The following is a 16,093-nucleotide window of genomic DNA, read 5'->3' on the forward strand; positions in this document are numbered from 1 at the left end:
TAATGAACACATATAAAAATAGAAGTGCATGATACTCTAGTCAGGTATTTTAGAATAGACACTTCGAGGACATTTCTTCGTCCAAGTCATGATTAATAACTACTGCGGAAAAAATTCTAATCAGCTAATAATCTAATGCATTATAATCCCCTAATTCTCTTTATGATGTGCTAATCTCGCATGTTACGATCTTAAATGATGTGACGGTCGCTACGACCTTAATTCCCTATTTTAAAATAACAGACTATAGTTTTCAGCATGCATAGTGTTTTGACGAAGCCTGATTGTTGCCTTTATTTGTTAAACATTGTTATGACAGCAAAGATACACTTGTCGTAATTTACGGTAACTACTCTGGCTATAGTGATAATACTTCAGCAGAAAATTAGATCTAAAATTAACACACGCATCGTGAAAATGACTATCACATTTTTTTTTCATAAGCAACAACAATATTATGTTCATTTAAGCGAGCAGTGAAGCCTTCCGTTTACAGAACACAGCACAAACAGCACATTATTAAGAAATATTAGCTATTAATAGAAGATGGACCTGGAGATAATACAAGAATGATTCGCAAGACTTCCTTGAATTGCACAATGGTTGGAGATGTATTGTGAGGAATGTACATTTTCATGATTGTGATATATCCAATTACAGAGCTGATTGATGTATGTGTGTAGGTGTAAGCTCACATGCCATATAAGAACTGCTGCCATCCTCAGTGGCATTATTGCATTATGACTTTAACAATATCACCCTAGCACTACCATGTTTTAGGTTCATCACAAGTGATTTCTCAACACAAATATTTAATATTGTTTGCATGATTTAATAATATAGATAATTAAGTTTGACGAGGGATTACGTATTAAGTGAAACAGCGATAACTCTGAGTTATTAGACATCCCTTACCATTAAGTTTTTGAAGCTCAAATTTTATTTTTACATGAATTTCTCCCTGATTCTTAAAATAGTATACATCAAATTTTACTGCACAAGAGTGGTTTCTTTCGAAGATATATATATATATATATATGTGTGTGTGTGTGCGCATTTAGACTTAAAGATTCTAAAGCTAAAAGTAAATTAGAGGTTAAGGTTATTCCTCACCGATATTAATATAAGAAATCGTGTATAAGAGGTTTAACACAATGAAGACAAAATGATGAAATTTGTACGCAGTCTGGGGGTTTACAGGGGTGCAAAATTATACAAAACATCTGCCAGCCCTGGCAGCTAAAACGACCCTAATGCAGGGAGTCGAACTGGACTTGGATGACAGAAACGGGGAATTCATTCCATGCTGCTTCAAATCTATACCAGACTTCATTGACCGTATTAGCTGGTGAGGGGTGGCTAGCCAGTCTCTCAGCAACCCATTACCAGATGGTTTCAAGGGGTGACAGATCTGAAAACCGTGCAGGCCAAGGCAGCAATCGAATGAAGGTCGGAACACGATGTGCAACATGTGGTCTTGCATTATCTTGAAGAAAGATGGCGTTTGGCAGGCCTAGACGATAGCACACAACCACTAGACGTAAGATGTCAGAAATGTACCAATCTGCGTTTCAATTACCATCGATTCGAATTACAGATGTGCGTGTCGTGTACCCAAAGGCTTCCCAAACCATCTCACCAGGTGCAGGATTTTATGGCAACATCGAATGCAAGCAGGGCGAAGTGCGTTCTTCTCGGAGCCTCCATACAGGCCATCAGAATTCAGCACACAGCACTAAGATTCGTTTGAAAAGACGACATTGTGCCACTCCTGTTGATTTGTTAGTTCTAAGCACTGGCCCCCAGCCCACCTAGCAGGTGAAACCTACCATATGGCTATGAGGGGACAGGCCAAGCCACAAAGGCATAACAACAACAACAACAACAACAACAAAAAAAAAAAAAAAAAAAAACGTAAGTAGATACATATATTCTAAGCACTCTCAGTGAATTAGTATATAAATGCGTCCTTTCCATTTCTGTCTCTTTTCTGAAGTTTAAAATCTTTATAAGTTTTACTTTCAATTAGTTATTATTATTCAAATCTTCTTTATATTATCAAAATTCATCTTAAATTTATAAGTTACCTCAATTATTTCTGTTTTCAGTATGATTTTCTGCTTTGTTATATCTCGATACCAATAGTCTTCTTATTCTCATTCACCGTTTGCATAATATCTCTTGCAAATTTTGTAAACAATTTATAATTACTAAATAAATCCTCAAACTTCGCAAATTTATATTTTGCTCTCACACTTCCAGTCAGGCAACAGTCCTCGACGAAATGCTTTGAATCGCCGAATTTATTACAAACTTTACATATATCATTTCCCTGGAGGTGGAACCATTTTAAGTAAGCAGGGAACTTTCCATGTGCAGTAAGAATTTGATTAAAATCTGCATCTCCTAAAATTCCCATTTTTTTTGCTAATGTTTAAACAGTTTAGATAATTTTTGTTTCTTTCAGAGAGATCCCATAAATTTTTCCAGTCTCTAATAAGCTTGTCATGTATTACAGTACATGTCTTCTTTTTCGAATCTTGAATAAAAACCTTTTCGGTCCCAACCCCCAGGGAGGCTTCTTTCGCTAGAGCATCCGCTCTCTCATTCCCGTAATGATGTGCCACTCCTGTATCCAGCTTCGTCGTTCGGGGCACCAAAGTCGCCGTCTTCCTCTATGCTGCATTGTCAAGGGAAGCCGAAGTAATGGCCGCCGTGCTGATAGTAAACGCTACTGCAAACGTCGGCGTACCTTACAAGCGGATACTAAGCGTGCTGGAAACATGCGCATTTCCTGACTAATGGTTGTACGGTTTCCCTTCATGTGGTTGTACGGTTTTACAGGGCTGACCTCACAATATATCTCTCCTCTCGGTCATTAGTCATGGGAGGGTGTCGGTATATTACATGCTGTTCAGTATGAACCTCAGTAACCCATTGATTCCATATTCGCAGGACAGTGTTTGGATGTTGACCAATGCGACGGGCGATGTCACAGAACGGTAATACACACTCTCGATATGCAGCGATAATGCCTCTATCGAATTCCGACACTTGCTGGTAAGCATTTCGTATTCTTATTCGAGGTATAACACGACATTCTGAGCAACGCACTTTCCGAATGAGAACACAACTTTTATTATTAAAACTTTTCCTGCTTATAAATATATAGTATCTTTACTTCAGACGTCGTTTCTCCTTTTTGCGTCGTTTAAATGCGCTGAGATTCTAATCGTTTGGATATCCCAACCTCTTTTTCCTTTCATGTGATTTTACGTTCGTCAGATCATTCCTTCCTGGTATTGCAATTTTAATGCCAGCAGCGTACTATATACCAATTTTTGTTATATATTTTAGCATTTTCTATTTTCTTTTAATGCTTATCAACAATTTTAGTTTTTTGCATTTCGAGAATACGGAATTCATTCTAATAACTAGTTTTTTTTTCGATATTCGTTAATATTTGATTTATAACATATGTTTTAATTTTTATATTAGCAACTGTTTTCTTTACATTACTTTTTTGCTTCACTGTATAATTTTTAGTAACTCCTCTTCGATGTTACCTTAGCAATTCATATCTCACATGTTTTAAGAAAACAGTTTGTTTTCTATTAATTTATCGTTATTATATCCACATATGCAGTTATGATAAATTATGCTGCAAAAATTTCGTATCTGCTGTATAACAAAAGAGTTTAGTGAACAGGCTTTTAGTCATATGTCTATTTGTTTCTTATTATATTACGGTATTTATAAATGACAATTATTTTATTTCTTATTATAAGAAATAAATTTACAATAATGTAAGTAGCTCTGTTGAAATCTTTGCACTGAAAAGATGACTTCCCACTAACAACATGCTTCCAATGGCGCACCAGCGGAGGAACGGTAAAAGCCGCTGAACACTGGTAGTTCGACTCCCGGCGAACGGGCTAGCTGCATGGGCGTTTTCGTGGTTTTTGCCATTTGTAACGTGGATACGAGCCAGTTTCCCTTAAAAAGACCTCCACGAGGCATCCCTCTCTTTCCGTGTAGTGCCCAAGGGCGGAGCAAGTAATAAGAAAAAAAAACTTGCCTCCAAGCTATAATACTTTAATATTTTGTTATTATATTATCTTAATATAATAACAAATTATCTTAATTATTAAGTAGAAAGATCTAAAAAGAAGAGGTCAAAATATTAAATAATGGATAAAATACAATCGTTGCTAACCATAACGATGACTTTTAACAGCCAAAATTTTCATTGCTACGACTGACAGACAATGTCCTCAACATAGGATAGTGTATTAATTTCACATCCATTTTGGTTACCAATCTTTATACTATACTTTTCTGTATGACGAAAAGAGTCATTACGGTTGTGAACTAATTCTATTTGAAATACACGACGAAGCTTTAAATTTTAGTATTTCCTTACAATCATACCTGACTGATTACAGATGCTGGTTACTGTATCGTTGGGCACAGTTTCCAATTCCAGACAAAGAAGACTTGGATGCTTATAAGTATACAGTATTTTTCTGGCATAAAGGCTCTTCAAATTCACAACATACTGAATGTCCTCTCTAGAGGCTTGTTGCAAGGAGTGAGGGTTGTGACATCTTTGGGGCCGTCTCCCGGGAGGACTGTCCTTCAAAATCGGTATGGAACTGGCCAAAGTCGCTCTATCACCTCTAAGGGCCCATGCCAATGAGAGACAAAATTTCGCGTTTTTCTTCGTGATCTCTCACACAAGTGAGATAAGTCACAAAAACAGTAAATTGTTTTATTTACAAATAACTGCTTTAGACATACACATCACTTAACAAAATTTCAGGGCATTGAGTGCTTAACTTTTATAAAGAAAAAGATGAAAATGTGTGCAGATCATTGAAAACAAAGTTATGGCTTCCGAACCTTGTAATGGAAGTTTAAGGAAACTTAACTTTCCGCTAGAGGATCATTCGTTAGATGTTTTGTTAACGTATTTCTAAACTTCTATCCATTAATATATATGACTAGTTTGCTTAAATAAGATACATTATACATTGTAAAGACGTAAATATTCTGCAGCGCTTTTAATCTACAAAACATGTGTATTCAAATAAAGTTAACGTAATTCAGGATTATGAGAGTAAGATTAAGCTATCTATTGCAGCAACAGTTTTCTCTTGGGAATCGAGGAAGAAAACAACAAATTCTAGAATATGTCATCCTCAAATGTCTCGCAATATTTTCCCTCAAAATAAAAGTCGAGGCCAATCAATGGCCAAGTGGATGAAACAGCTGCATATCGAAAGTTTCTTTAGATTTCCATTCTCTGCAAGAAAAAATAGATTGCAGGGTGAATTTTGAGGCTTTTATCTTGCGCAACTTAAATACGAAAGAATATTTAAGTTACGAAAGACATAAAGGCTGTCTGGTATAAGATTCCTTTTGTGAATTCCGTCATAATGACAGACGTCTTAGGGTAGATCTAACCTTTATGTACTTATCCATAACCAGCCATAAATTTGATTGCGTTAGTCTGTGAAATTAATAGAAAAATATAACAAACTGCCTTTGCTTTCATTAATAAAAGTTTTGTTATGCATACTGTATGGAACTCATTGAAAATCCATTTTTGATTTCCCATGCAGTTAAAAAAATACCAAACAAATAACACTTTCATAAACTTAATAGTATGGCAAATACACTACAAAAAAGAGATTTGTTATACTGAAATGATTAAGGTACACTGCGGGTAAAAAAAAATGGGAGAGTTTCTATATCTCCCGTTCTATTGAGTCGATTGACGAAATTCAAATTCAAATTGCGTTCTTCATATCTCGAAAGAGCGACTTAGGATATATATTAGGTGTTTTATAGCATTTTTCTAATTTAAATATTTTGACGCAAAATCGGACTTTTTCTGAAAAGACATGCCAGTTTTCTTTCTATATTTCGATTATATGACTCAGATTATACCTGAATATTAAATTTATGGAGAAATAAAAAATTTTATCTTCGCGTAATATTTTTCAGTTTGCGCCGAGAATTTTTCATTCGACGAACTTCTTAATTTATAGCAACCTATTTTCTTTTCCGTTTTTTTCATTGTATCTGAGAGGGAAAAAAGTCATCGCTCATTATTTCCAAATAATTTTAAAAAAGTACGTAAACCACATTTGGCGTTATTTTTCTTTATAATGTATATGCCAAATTTCAAAACGCGCCAATATGTTAATTCACGTATATCTTACGAAATTTTGAAAAAAAAAAAAAAAAAAAAAAAAAAAAAAAAAATCTGAAATGTTTCAGATTTTAAATTACGTCTAAAGGGGCGTTTTTAAACATTTTGTGTGTTACCTTTCTTTATTAAATATCATGTTAATCGCACTTAAACCATAAGATCCAGTGCAACAGCAATATCGCAAAATAGTTTTAAAACGAGCATATCTTTAGAATTTCCGATACAGAGACTCACGCGCTGGAGATAAAAATGTTTTTTCTGCACAACGTTGCCATTGCTCGCTTTGAAATCCTTGAGTTTGTTAATCAAAAATTCGTCAAAGTTTTAAAAAATAGGAAATCGATCATAAAACAAATTTCAAATTTCAAATTTGGTCTTCCACATGCTCATATTCGTTGGAGGATTACGTTATTCAAAATTCGATGACTCTATGTACCGTTGTTTTATCACAATACGAGAAATATACATACATTTATGCAGATTTTTCATTATTTAATTTCTTCAAATATAATGCAGGACTCTAACATTTTGTGGCAACAGTTTGAAAAGTGAACCGACATTTATGAGTCCGACGCAAAATGCCAAAACGAAACTAATAGTCCTTCGGGATTCAAATCCCTTTGGACTAAAAAAAAAAACTTTTGCAGGTATGCTTAGAAATACATCTAGTTTAAGATGATGGTAAAATTCTTATATGTTATAATTCAATATTTTGTTTGGGAAATTTATAAAAATTATTTAAAAATAAATCATAAATATGGGCGAATTTTATTTGGAATGAACTTAAATTTCGAAATACGAACGGAAGAATCAAATAAGTCTAATAAAAAAGAGATATTAATAAATACATACCAAATTCAATTAACATGTATGACCTGACATTTTGAGAGCTAATTTTCTTAAAACTACTCGTGAGATTTTTACAAAACTTGGCACTTTGGCGTAATTTGATTCGTATAATGGAAATATGGAAAAAAATTGGCATGTCATTTCAGAAAACGTCCGATTTTGTATCAAAATCCCTACATTACAACAATACTATATATAAATCTAATGCATATCCTAAGTCGCACTTTCGAGACATGAAAAACGCAATTTGATATCGTCAATCGGCTCAGTAGAACGGAAGATATAAAACTGTCACTTTTTTTTTGGCGCAGTGTACATTAGTTCAAGCCCACCAGCGGCCGAGTGGTAAAGTCGTTGAACACTGGTAGTTCGGTCCGAGGTTCGAATCCCGCGAACGGGCTGCCTGCATGGGCGTTTTCGTGGTTTTCCCCATGTGTAACGTGTATACGAGCCAGTTTCCCTAAGAAAGTCCTCCACGAAAGGCATCCCTCCCCTTAGGCAGATAGCCCTAGTGTGCTTTGCCGTATTCTCAATACACACACATACACATTAGTTCAAAGAAACGAATTATTATTACACAGTTGGTCTCCGCTTTAAGATATTTCTGCGTTATAAAATATTTAAATAATTACTTTCAGTTGGGAAAAGATGTTTTAAGAGGAATTTCATGTTTATTATAAAAGATAGTAAGCGAAAAATATCATCCCGCCTTTAGTTATGCATTGATTGAAAAATAATGTGATTTCAATTACGAAAGAGCATAATTCATATTTAGAAACAACAATATTTGTTAACACATTTTGTAGGACTTTTCTTTCGGAGCATCTGCAAACGCTTAAAATTCTTCCCAAGTAAAAAAAAAAAAAAAAAATGAAACATTTCTCTTTACACTAGAGGAAATTTCATAGGAACTTTGCATTTTTGTAAAGAAAGAAAAAGCTATTAACAAAAATTCAAAAAAAAAAATTTTGAAAAAGGTTTAAGTGATAAAAACGCATTAAAATTATTAATTTTTTTACCATTTTATAATTTTTTTCTAACTATTAACATGATATTTGGTATGATTATTAGCATAATTATCAGCATTGCTCTTCATATTAAATATCTGCAAAAGTACACAATTTAATTCTTAATCATTGCACATATATTAACTGAATACATCTTAAAAAGTAAACATATGAATAATTCTTTGTATTTGAAGAGCATTAAACTTACTTAATGCAAAAACGGAGTTAAAAATGTGTTACGGTATCATATAAAATGGTAAAATATTTTATAACCGAAAAGGATGCATCTTTCCCATTTATCCATGTTGTTGCACTAAAAACAACTGCTGAGGAAAGTGAGCAGTTTAAAGGCATTAAACACACACTTGAATAATTTAAATTGAAATGTAATGATATATTTATTTAATATAACTTTAATTTACAAAATTATTCGTCATTAATTTTAATGGGTATTTACAACAGTTTTTTGTAGTTAATGAAAGAATTTTACAATGCCATGTATTCTGTACTTCGGTATAGAATCGTATTTTCGTTTTTGTTTAGTATCTATGGTAATATCTGTTTACATTATCTCAAACAATTTTCTATTGTATGTACATCCATTAATTTTGCATTCAAACTACTTAATTTTCAACAAATCGGTAAGTCTTTGCTGAAAGTCTTTTTTTTTTTTTTGCTATTAAATTATTTTTTAAAATTTTTTATTTATGCGCATACTTTATTATATTTTCCATTAAGGCCTTTGCAGAAATGAAATGTTTGATAGAAGGAACTGTAGTTACATTCTCCTCCCCCCACACTTAATATTTCCTTTCTCTTATAAGTAGACAAACATCCAGGCAGCATTCTGCTACCGCATGCTTTGGCACAACAATACTATTGTTATGAGAAAACCACTTTTGTTAGCTACAGATCCTGTTCTTTTCGCAGCTTACGTCACTAATGGGGACTGTCTGGTTGCTTTGAATGATAAGCTATCCACTTGTGAAGACAAAGCTCGATCGGTATTTGTTGCTTACGAGGAATTCCAATCTAAAGCAGTGAGAGAGAGAGACGATCCTTACAAAGGAAACAATGGACTTTGTGTGTAAGCATTTGCGAAGATCCATAATCTCTGTGCATTATAAAGTAACATATTAGTATGTACATCGAATCTTTTATTTATCTCAGATACAATTGGTTACCTGAGTTAGACGGGGTTTATTAATATTGTGCTCATTAAATAATATTACTGGCTGTGTAATTATATGATAATGGTTTGGCAGACCGGAAGATAACGAGCTAATTCCATTTATGAAAACTCTAGGTGAATGAAACGATATGATTAGATTCTTAATTATCTAGCGAATCAAATAAATATTATTCTGCTTGCATATGAGTTTTTTTTATTGATTGAAAATATTTCTTTAATTAACGTAATATGTTTGTTTTCAATCTTCGCTTGAACAAGTAATAAAAGAGTTATTTCAATTAATTAAATTATCTGAAAAATGTTACTATATCCTGATTTTCTTAAAGCTGTTTCAATTAATGTTAATAAATGTGTAATATCTTAAATCTTTTCATGGCATTTATTAAAACTAATGTTTATAATTGAAAAAAAAATAGATATAGAATAAAATTTTATCTCTTAAAGCTGATTCATAGACACTTATTGTCGTATTTTATATAAAGAATTTAATCAATTTAATCCACCTCAGAGTAATCTTATGTAATAAAAATATAATGTGGTCAACACAAGACCTCCAGCTAATTGCTTGCTTTAAATACCAACAAGCATTAAGTAAAGTATCACATTCGGTTGATCGCTTGTAAACGATATTTAATTTTTTGTTCTAACAAACAAAAATGTTTATAATATTAAATTTTGAATTATATTTCATTTGGCATAGTTGATCGCGCATGATAAGTCTTTTTGTTTTTCTAAATTTATATCAATATTATCAAATGTTTGTCCTTTTATTTTTTTTCATTAAAAACTGTATTTTATTTAAGTCAATAATATATAATTTAATTGGCTTTTAGGTAAAGAAATTTAAATGTTTATAATATATTTAAAAATAGATACTTTGATTCAAGTTCTTCTCTGTCATTTGTATGGTGTCAACAAATTTAAATTAATTTCGATCTACACATATATCCCTGTGATACCCTTGAAAATATGTAAATACATTTATTAAATAACAAATACCGTATGTTATTATAAAATTATTTATATCACCTATCAAATAATCAATTTTAAAGTATTGATATGAATATATGGCTTATTTGACACAAAATGCAGTTCAAATAACAATTTTGACTATTTTCAAAGGTATTTTATCTCGGGTTTGCACGATAAGAATAACTGAGTAGGAGTAAATCTTTTCTAATATTTTTTAATCCAAATATAAATAAAACGAAGCTAAAAGTAAATATATGTGTAATGAATGATACGCTCTTCTCTAGAAAATAGCTGTATTTAAATTAGTCTTTTCCAAGAAACCTGCTAACAGCGGCAAGTAATTTGCCATTTCCGGTTGTCTAATTCTGCCCGAAAAATAGCCAGCATTTCTTTTAATTATAGAAACCTTGTAGTAATAGGCTAATAATATCCATGTACTAATGAAGCAATAATAATTACAGTACGTAATAATTACAATAATGAAATTGATTTCAGAAATATATTACGCAATACATATATATTATATGTTGTAGGATTCCTGTGAAAAGTATTTTGTTTCCTTTTTGTTCTGCCAAATATTAACTCAGAGGGGCTATTAATCTCAATAATCAAATTTATGCTCGTTTAACTTTTGTCTCGAATCATATTTTAATTAAAAGGATGCATGTAATATTTTTAAGTATTACTTTTTAAAAAATACACAGAAACATTACATGCAGTTTTAAAAAATAATATAACAAATATCTAAAAATAATATGGCGAATATAGAAAAACATAAGGCGACACTTAACATCGTATTGGTAGTTGTAAAGATTTGTTGCTTTTAAATATTTTGTGATTTTGTTGTGGAATTTTAAAAGGCAATGGGCGAATAAAGTGATGTCTTATAAACAAAGCTAAAATTAGAAATACAAAATTTTATCATCTAATTAAGAAAACTGAGCATTGATGTCATAAATTGAGAACAGAATGAAAAAAATATGTTGCAATACTTTATCGGAATTCTAATGAAGACATACAGATGGAGAACAAAATAATACGAACATCTGGGGAAATAATGGAAAATATTTATAATAGGGGGTTGGACCACACTTTGTCTGAAGTACAGATAGAATGCGCTGTGGGACTGCATAAAGGTCATGGACAATATTTACAGGAATATTAAGCCATTTCTCCTGCAGAGCGGTCTCTAATTCCGAAAGTCCGGATGGAGGTGGAAATCAGGAACGAAGTTTGGACTCCCAAGTATGCCCCATAAATGTTCAATAATATTCAAGTCCGGAGACTGAGGGAGCCAAGCGAGATGCTCAGTTGCATCATCATGCTCTTTGAACCATTCTTGAATATACCTAGCAGTGTGGATAGGGGCATTGTCTTCTTGAAAAAGCGGTCGCTCCCCAGGGAATACAGTCTGGACAAAAAGATGGACATGTTCCCTTAAAATGCTTACATAGTGATTGGATGTGATCCTTCCATGCAGAATAACAAGTGGCCCAAGACCACGCCAAGATATCGCATCCCATACCATAATGGCGCCACCCCCATGCTTCACAGTCGGCAAGAGGCAGTCAGGATCAAACGCTTCTATGGGCGTTCTGCAGACATAAACGCGTCCGGTCATCTGAAATAGGGTGAACGACGATTCATTTGACCATATTACCTGTTGACACTGCTGTGGGAGCCAGCGTTTGGGATCTCTGCACCACTGGCGTCGCTTAAAAGCATTAGTTGTTATCACCAAAGGTTTACGAATTGCCACTCTGCCATAAATGTTCGCAGCATGAAGTTCCCTTTTGACAGTTTTTGTTGAAACGGGGTCCTGGAGATGACTGTTCATTTCGGATGTTATCTCGGATAACGATTGTTTGTCTTTTGGGCTAGTATGCGCTTCAAGAACCGTCTATCCCTATCAGCCAGTTTTGAATTTCGACCACTATTGTGCTTTGAAGAGGTCGTCTTACCCTCTTTCGTGTAAGCTGTAATAACAGCTGTTACCGTACTCCTTGCACGCTCCACAAGGTTTGTTATTTCCGTAAACGATGCTCCACTTAAACGCGCTCCAACTATAATTCCTGTTTCGAACTCTGACAGGCCTGACATTTTAACTTCTCACAGTCAGTTCGATCGAAGCATGCAACGCAGGTGACTGCTGTTGAGAGACTGATACCTTCCTCTTCACACTCACTAAGTGGCAGACTTCTGTTGAAGGTGACGTGACTGTACTGCAGGTGTGAAATACGTCATGCCTTTCCACAGGCGTTCGCATTATTTTGTCCTCCATCTGTAAGCCTCTTTAAAAAATTTTGTTGTTGTTAAGTCACTGATTTGTGAAACTTCAATACTATGTACGATCAGAGGATGTATTACGATCGACGCGATATTTTGAAATTAAAGCATGAGGACGGATATGTGAACACCTATAGTTATAATTTTTCATTGTATGAGAATATAGAATAATAAAACATGAATATTTATTTATTACGCGTGATTCCAAAAACAGCCTGATAGAATGTGAGGTCAGGGAAACCATAATAAAACTTCAAATTAAAAATTTGGGCGTCTTTAAATCATAATGACAGGAAAGCGCCATTTTCATTCATAATTACGAATCTCTCAATCAGATGCATTTCGAATTATATGTAATGTACTACTATAAACAATACTTGAATACGCATATTAAATAGACTTAATTTCTGTGTGTGATCCTAATACTTTTTTATTTTATAGGACAAAATTCTACACTATTTATTGTTTGTCTCTACATGTTCAAGCGAATTGTAGTCAAGAGGCGCATGATGGGTTTAAAGAGCTGACTCGTCGTTTGGATCCTACACAAACCTTTTGCAGTTTCCTGGATATCTATGATCTTCAAACAAGATTTGCCCAGTTTTTACAACAAAGAAAGGATAATGAAACAGTTTTACAAGTTACGTAAATGTTTAAGCTCACGCTGAAAAAAGAAAAGAAATGGATAAAAATACTGATATTATCTAGACTCTGTTTCAGCAGTATTGTATGATAAAACTCTCTGGGTGGATTTGAATTCTGGATCCTTTAAAAATAATATCAAACCAATCGTCATTTCCTTTCATAAATGCGAATCTCACAACCAATTATACTTCGATTTAAGGCTAACATGCTACCATATAAGAAATGCAATAAGCATATAGATTCTGTATGTCATTCAACACAATTTTTGTTTTACTGAACAAGGTATTTTACACTATTTATTCTCATTTATTATCACGAAGAGCTTGAATTCGATCTAAATATCTCAAATGGAATTTATTTAACAGTGGAAGTTTTATTCAGTTTATTAGCAAATTGTTTTCCATTTGCTTATCACATCCATTCTTTACTGCAAACCTTTTTTATCCTTTAGTAATTACTAAATTACAAAACTTCGGAAAATGGGGGGTTTTTAGAAATAATTTTGTTAATGTATCAGATATTTGCTCTACGTTTAGGTTAGATTACCGATCATTACAGAGAACTTGAAATCCTTAAAAAATAATAACCCTTAATGTCTGAGGCTGATAACGTTTGATAAATTCTTTCGAAGAGAAATTATCTCAATTTTATTTTACACAGGGGGCAAATGGAGTAAATATACAAGCATTCCATAGATGTAGCTCATATGGTGGCCTGAAACGAAATGGACAGAAAATCTTCGAATTCTAAATCGAATAAGTGAAGAATAAAGGAAGATAAATATGAATCATTGTCAAGGAATTATCGCATACAAATGAACGTCAGAACGGGTTGATTATCATATTAGACGTTCAGCAATATTAGCTTTAGGTTATTGATTAGAATTTACCCTAAACTTACTTCATCATTAACTAATGATGAATTCTGCAGAGAGATTAAGATATTCTACCATCAGTTCTAAGTTGGTTAATACAAGTTTGCATATCTATGATACTTTGTGAAGATTGCAGTTCTTTCAGGTCCATCGTTGGGAAAAAATATTAATATTAGAGCAGAAGCAATTAGTTTGACGAATGAAGCAAAAATGTACCTTTCTTGTGTCAGAGCATTGATGATTGCCATTTGAGAGTTTAGACACAGTGTGGTTTGTCTCTAAACTCTCAAATTCTGAATTCATTCAACATATTCATCTGTTGATAGGAAGTGGGTTTAATTGATCCCATTGCTATTTGCAATGGGATCAGTTAGGTATCTAGGTAGGTTATTAACTCTAAATCGTTGGTGTCATTATCATCAACACCTGACTGTTGTAAAACAGTTATGATATACATAAAAGGATGCAATGAGGATATAGTATTAGGTTGATGTTATTCTGCATTCGGTTTGTTCCCTTAATTTGTAGTTAAGTGTACGACATTTCCTGACATCTCAACGAAAACCTGTACTCAGCTATGTGTTCATGGATTTCTGTGGTCGGCTTAGTGCTAGATACCTTGTCCATTGAGTACCTGAGGAATATAACTGGTCATCAGAGTAAATGCCTCTAATGCAACATCCTGGAACTGGGATTTTTTTATCTGAGTCAATACAATATATTTGTTAACTGGAGACTGCCAAACTACGGGTGGTTTGTTAAAAGCTTCATTTGCTATAGAGGCAGCATTAATATATTAACGCATTTTATATTATCCGTAAGTCAGTTTCTTAACATACAATCAAAAAAAAAAAAAAAAAAAAAAGGTATAATTTCACAATCTACACAACAATGTCACCATATATTTCATCACATTTATAAAATTGATTTAAGGAGAAGTATTTTTTTTGCATTAGACAAATTTAATCAAACCTGAAAAATAAAAGTAATTAACTAACAATGGAAATGAATAAAATTTAATAATCGGAAATTTATTCTTTGCATTAAAGATATTTTTCCTGCACTCAAATTTAATAAGAACGCGATCTTGATTTTTTATTCTTTGCTTTAGGGAAAAAATACGTGTTCCATATTTATAAAGATAAAATTAATTTTTTTCGCTATTTTTTCTTAATACGGTTCAAGTCCCAGAGGGCAGATAAAAGTAGATACAGTAGTCTCAGTTTTTCAAGAGGCACTTAAAATTTCCTTTATCAATATGTTGCACAAAAGGATCACTTAAAGAACAGGATATTATTAGAAGATGTTGTGAGCATCGCAGTTTAATGGCTTTAATATTCCTTTATTTTACAGAGCACAATGAATGGGGTTAATGAGGAAAGAATGCTCAAACAGAAATTCTGAAACCCACGTTATTTAATGTGTTATCAGATTTTTTTCTGAACTAAATTAACTTTTTATTAATTAATTTCTACCATAAAACTAAGTGAAACTGGGAGTAAATTTAATTTAATTAGGTTTATTTGTGCTTGCCTGCATAGCTTAATTTTGCCTTCGTTTGAGTTATATTGTGATTCCGATTGAGATAATATGTTAAACAGTGAATATAAATTTACTAGAGGTATACTGATTCGTAGAGAATGAATTATTTTAAATATTATACAAAACGGAGACCATTGCTTTTGTATCAGCCACAAAAAAGAAAACCTTAATAAATACATGTTTATTATTACGTATTGTGTGGTTATAGAATTATCTTTAATTTATTACATACAAATTTGTATTCATCTTGAAGGCAAAATTAAAGACCAGTTAGGGTTCATTCATATATCACCAATACAGTGCATTTAGTTTAAATACATATGTAAATTAAAACTAATTTGGATTACATAGGTACCTTCTATGAGTATTTGTCACTGGTGAACTTCAAGCTGAGAGTCACTGTGAGTTAATCTATAAATCCCTAGTGTAGAATGCTCAAACAGAAATTCTGAAACCCACGTTATTTAATGTGTTATCAGATTTTTTCTGAACTAAATTAACTTTTTATT

General features: G+C 32.8%; 1 protein-coding gene across 1 annotated transcript in view; it reads left to right on the plus strand.

Annotated features, from left to right (window-relative positions):
* The window catches only part of LOC118189277 (uncharacterized), a 78,849-nt gene extending 63,075 nt beyond the window's left edge, over positions 1–15,774 (plus strand). Inside the window, exons 4-5 of the mRNA XM_035359855.2 lie at positions 9,004–9,160; positions 12,965–15,774. Coding sequence (XP_035215746.1) covers positions 9,004–9,160; positions 12,965–13,172 — 365 coding nt within the window. The 3' untranslated portion in view covers positions 13,173–15,774. The remainder of the gene's footprint in view (positions 1–9,003; positions 9,161–12,964) is intronic.
* The last annotated feature ends 319 nt before the right edge of the window (positions 15,775–16,093 follow it).

The sequence above is a fragment of the Stegodyphus dumicola genome, chromosome 10, assembly GCF_044657685.1.
Source record: "Stegodyphus dumicola isolate Sdum_Otavi_A_Nest chromosome 10, ASM4465768v1".
NCBI lineage: Eukaryota > Metazoa > Arthropoda > Arachnida > Araneae > Eresidae > Stegodyphus > Stegodyphus dumicola.